Source organism: Aegilops tauschii, chromosome 5 (assembly GCF_002575655.3).
Source record: "Aegilops tauschii subsp. strangulata cultivar AL8/78 chromosome 5, Aet v6.0, whole genome shotgun sequence".
NCBI lineage: Eukaryota > Viridiplantae > Streptophyta > Magnoliopsida > Poales > Poaceae > Aegilops > Aegilops tauschii.
In genome coordinates, this window is record NC_053039.3 from 395188246 (window position 1) to 395193896 (window position 5651).

The 5651-nt window shown below is 45.7% G+C and overlaps 1 protein-coding gene across 1 annotated transcript; it reads left to right on the forward strand.

The window, feature by feature from the left end:
- The first annotated feature begins 1308 nt into the window (after positions 1-1308).
- On the forward strand, positions 1309-5298 carry LOC109766274 (uncharacterized). The gene is made up of 5 exons (XM_020325040.3): positions 1309-1441; positions 1775-2020; positions 2107-2154; positions 3414-3711; positions 4785-5298. The coding sequence occupies exons 2-4, from the start codon at positions 1816-1818 to the stop codon at positions 3701-3703; spliced, it is 543 nt and encodes a 180-aa protein (XP_020180629.1). The 5' UTR covers positions 1309-1441; positions 1775-1815; the 3' UTR covers positions 3704-3711; positions 4785-5298.
- Positions 5299-5651: the final 353 nt, after the last annotated feature.

Genomic DNA, 5651 nt, shown 5'->3' on the forward strand with positions numbered 1-5651 from the left:
GCGGCCGACGGCGAGGGAGCGTCGAAACCGGCAGCGGGGGCGACGGCAGGGCTAGATCTAGCACTGGGCGACTGCGGCGTGCGTGGTGGACGGGCGGGCAGGCGGGTGGCGGCGACGATGCAGCGGGAGGTGGGAGGAAGAAGTGAGGGAAGTGAAAGGAAATGAAGATTGGCGGTTGGCGCATGGCTGGTAAATATACATCTCCTATAGGTGGAGATATATGTATATTTGCACCGCGAAGTGTTATACTCCAGAGATGTAAATTGTTTTGCATCTACATCATCTGCTGTAGAAGTGTTTTTAGACTCTGAAGATGCAAAAATTAGGTATTTTTACATCTACATTTTCTATTGGACATGCTCTTAGCTGAAGCGCCGGACCATGTTTTTTTTAAGGTAACTAGGGATTTTATTCAAAGTTCATCACATCCGGAATACAAGCAATGTCAGGAAGGATCCCTAGCCACAAGTGGCGGCCCACCGGCAAAGACGCAGCTCCTTTTGCAACCGAGCGGGCCTCGAAATTATTTTCTCTACGTTCAAAACGAAAGATAACTGAAGTAAAAAAAGGTTCATGCTAATGTGTATGTCGTGCAGAATCGACGCATACACTGGTGATGCTTGTTTGTTGATGTTGGAGACCACTTCTAAACAGTCCGACGCGATCACCAGCTCCTGCAAGTTCAAATCACGAGCAAGGGCAAGGGCCTCACTGCACGCGTGTGCCTCCAAGCTTGCCGGATCGATCAAGCCCTCAAAAACTAGTGCTGATGCTCCAAGAAACTTCCCTGACTTGTCTCGACATACCACAGCCGCCGCTCCCTTCTCGCCTAGGGTTGATATTGCACCATCACAGTTAATCTCAACAGCTTCTCCCTCGGGCGGTAGCCATGCACGCGCTAGCGGTGCAGCAGTCGCCGGAAACGATCGCACCTTTTGAGCTTCCACAATATCCAGCTCCTCCAAAAATCGACTGATGAAGCTCATTGTTGACAGTGGGCTTTGAAACTCGTTCTCATGGATTGCTTTTCGGCGAGCCCACCATATTGCCCACATTATCACTAAAACACGCGTTAAATCTTGTTGGCTTGTCATTTTAGAGGGCCCTTCCCACAAAATTAAGTGGATGGAACTGGGCCGCAGAAGTGAGCTAAGTCAGCCCACTTACACATTTTAGAGGGCGCCCGTCAGACACCAACCTTGAGCCCACTGGAACCCACTACAGCCTTCATTTCCTATAGAAAAACAAAAGAAGAAGAAGGCCCAACAGGGGAAGCGTCGCACAGGCTGCGCACGCCGCCGTCGCCGCTCGACCCCCGCCTCCACTCCCACCGGCGCCGGTCCCGCCTCCGCCACCACTCCCACCGACCACTCGACTCCAGCCGCTGCCTCGGCTCCCGCCACCGCATCCCAGGACTCAGGCCGCCTCTTCCGGGTCACTGGTACTGCCCCTTCTCCCCTCTGCTTGTGCCACCCTTTGATGATGTGTGAGTGTGATGGTTTTCTCTGTAGGTTACTGTCAAGGCCGAATTTTCCTCTAGATTAACAATAGTGAAAGAAATGTCTCGGTGTGCACCTGATATAATATTTTTCACATTACTACTACCCTAGCATGTACTATCATTAACTATGGAGCTCAAATCTGTATTAATTTAGCTGCACTGCATTCCAAAAAGCAATTATAGTTTTTTTATGGCTCTGTGTGGGTAGTATTTGTTATCCCTTTTGTAGCATGTTAGAGTTTAGCTCGGGGCCTAATGGTGCCACTACTGTAGGTGACTCTGCTGCAATCCATTTTGTACTCTTAGTTGTCCACATGGTGATCGCCACTACAGAGCTCTCGCTGACAACCGTGCGCATGAAAGGAGGCATCAAGGGCCTGCCCATGCTCCCTAGCACCAGCGCTGGCGTTCTTTGCCGCCGTACCTTCTCAGTGCCTTGGCTTTCTGCTCCAGTGGCAGGCACCTTGTGCTCCCGCTTCTCTACCGGCGTGCTGATCCGCCGCAACCATTCTTCGCTGAGTAAGTACCCATTAATTTCATACTGAAAATATGATTGGATCAATTAATGCAGCAGTCTGAGGTAACTAAGTTGCGATCATGTGCAGGAAGCAGAGATGATGGTGTTGGGTTTACAGGAGCTATTTGTACCATTGGTAAGCACTCATTTAGACTTCGTCAAATTAAGAGTGAAGAAATACATGAGCAGCCATTAAACTTGCGCAGTCGGTGCAGTTTGGTCCTCAAACTCAAAAACTCCTCCTTTGAGGTCTCTAAACTTGTTTATACGGTCCTAAATACCGCACGGTCTGTATTCTGTTGACATGGCGTGTTTATCTGAAAAAACGGTCCCATGGAAACAGCTGTTAGGGTGTACGGAGTCATTTTAGTTTTGCGGAAAACCCTCCTAGTGCTTTTCTAGGCTGCTACAGAAATTTGTTTGTTGGACGGTGGCTACGCCTGCTGCTTTTGCTGCGTGTCGTTCACCGTATTCACCTTCTCCGTCTAGACTGGTGATCACTGACCACGTGTACCCCCGTCACGTCCACAGCTAGCAAGGGCTCCTGTCTCCCTCGTGACGATCATGGCACTCATCCCAGGCCTCCTGGCGAGCTGGTGTTGAGCTCCACAGTAGCCAGTGCTCCTATCAAGGCTGCTGGCCTCCGTGCTGCCAGCGTCCGGAGGAGGCTGACCCTGGATGTCGGCGGAAATCTTAGGCTGTACAACATGGACACGGTCGCCGGTGAGGCATATGGGCTGTGTCGTGGAACTGATTGGGCAATACGGCCAGAAGTGAGAGAGGGATGATTTTTGGAATGGAGAGAGAGGAGGGGGTGTTCTGCAAACTTACAGTGACTTAATACACTGTCGTGGCTGATCTAGTGGGGGGCGTCTGTCAGCGGAATACAATGTGTTGTCGTGTTTATGACTGTAGGTGGACCGTGTAAACAAGTTTAGGGGCCTCAAACGAACAGTTTCCTGAGTTTGAGGACTAAACTGCACCGACCGCACAAGTTCAATGGCTGCATAGGCATTTCACTCTAAAATTAATCAATTGAGTGACTGCAGAACTATTCGATGATGTCTGTCGTGGTGCAATTCAACTTGAACTCCCCATCAGCCTATGCTGGAGTTGGATCTCTTAGTTTTCCTTTCAAAAAACTTCTCACTGGCTTAGGTGCAAAATATGTGAAAGACTAACTAAATATTCATATATGAAGGCTAATATTACTAAAAAAATAGTCTACATTGTACTAGGTTTGTTGCGCTTTTACAAGTGATATGTCACAAGGTTATTTAGGAAATAATATTTTTTGGATGGTATTTAGGAAAGAAACTGTGAAAGTTAATAGTACTATTATTGAAGTTTTGCAGTTGGTACAATCCTCTATTAATATAATCTGTGATATTGCAGGTACCTATTATCCTACCAGAAGCACTTGGGGATGTAAAGTTAAGCCCACAAACCACATCCTGTCATCGTCAACTAATCTCACGTATCTCTTATTAATTGGGAGCCTGATGCTTTGGAAGATGACTCGGACAAAGAAAATGAAGGATTGGTTTGCATTTGTTCTTCTGAGTTTATGCATCTGGTTAGGACTATCGGCTGCAAAGGGAAATGGGCAGATAGCTTTTCTTGTGGCGTTGTGTGAGCAGGCTGGGAAAGTCTATAAGGTGCTGGACCATTTAGGGCTTATGTGATCTTCTAGGTAACATCTTATTTCTTCTCTACCTAATGAGTGATGCAGCTCTGGGTGATGCGCATTTAAAGCATGGTGTACAATTAGAAATAATTTGTTCACTTTTTAAAGTAGCGGGGAGATCGAATTATAAACTTTTTGGTGGAACACATGTCAACGAAAAGGGTTTTGCATATAGATCTAGGTCAGATTGTGTATTTAGACCATATTGAAAACTGGTAGGGCTTTAGCTTGATCTCTTGCAAATTTATTGTGTGTGCATTTTTTATTGATGTTGTTGGTGCGTTTTTGACATCTTGAGTCGTGATTCTTGTGTAACATAGTGCTCCCGCGGACATTTTAATACTAAGTGAACTAAACAAAGTTTTATGTACTTGAATACTCTGATACCCAAATATTTTTGTGCTCAAGGGCAGCGCCATTCTACTGGACAAATTGATTATCTTAATTGTTGATAAATTTTGCAATCTCATTTTTCATTCATCATAAGAAACTAAAATTCCACTCATATGGAAATTGGCATGTCGATGAAGATAAAAGTTAGTGTGTACTACTAAACCGATCTGAAAAAGGAAGTTGTAGTTCTAGAATTCTTGTGTACATTTGTGGATGCACATAATTTGTCATTGTGTGAGTCTGGATGTTTAGAGCTTAATTTTAGCCGCAATAAGCTTTGCACATAGCAGGTAGCATTTCCTGAAGCCAACAATAATTAGCTACCAGAAAGGCAGATATTTCCTTTCTAAGACTGGTTGTGTCTCTGCCTCATGCATATCCAATGCATGTAATGTACATGTATGCATGTGAGCCTAGAAAGGAATCTATTGTTTGTAAATTTTGTAATCAGGACCTAACACTTGACAGAACCATACATATCCAGTAGAAATAAAAGAGTTGTTGGCAGCAACGAATTTTGGCATGAGCTTGATCTGCATGTGTATGTACACTTCCAGTTAATTAACTACCTTGCGATTTATGAAGGAAATATATGTATGCGCATGAAGCAGTCTGTAATAAGTTGTATCTCTTTCTCACTAGTCAAATATACTCCCTAATAGCGGTTCTTCACATGTGGTTGACAGGCAGAAGAAATGTCGCTCAGAAGTTCATTGAGGAGGTCGATCTGTTGGTACTCATCATTGTGGGTCTTGAGGTGGTCAATCTATGAGTCTATGACAATGCTATTACTGTACTGTAGAGAACTCCTAGTAGGAGCAGAAGTATCGTGAGCCCAGGGATGTGTATGGATTGGGATTGCCATGGTGAGTTGTGGTATACTTGTTTCTGGCACGTTTGCTGTTGCATTGTGGAAAAGCTCGGGCACCGAATAGAAATAGGCGCAGGGTATTTCAGCTGTCTGACAAATAGGTTGTGACCGTATTTGCATTGCCAGTGGTCATTCTCATTCAGATAGATGGGTTCATAGATAGAACGAGGAGGCTGGATTTGTATGATCACCCACCCTGGTTTGGTGGTCGCTGCGAAAATCTTGAGAAATATTGTGGCATGTGTGGATGATGCTATGCTATGCTAACAAGATGAAATGGGCGCGGTTGTCGCTATGTTCTTGGCTGAAACTGATTGGCCCCTGTTTAAGGATTGTGTTCAGAGATTGATTTACTTGTGTGCCAACATGTCCCGTACCCGTCCATGACAAATATAGAGTAGATCGTAGTGTGTATTCAGGACGAAGCTAGCGTGTGCTAGAGTATGACTTTGGCCCGACGGCCTGGCCACGTAGACGTGTGGCAGATCTCGTGCGGCGCACACCCTCCGTAGCTCGGTTAGTCACCATTGCCATTCTGCTCTTCTGATGGCTTCTAGTTAATCTGTCTCACGGCGTGTCTATGTGGATTTCTTCTAAACTGAACTGAGATGACGTCTTATACGCCCGCAGCCATCGGCGTCACAATGGCCTTCAAAGATTTCCGCATATACTTTCTCACTCT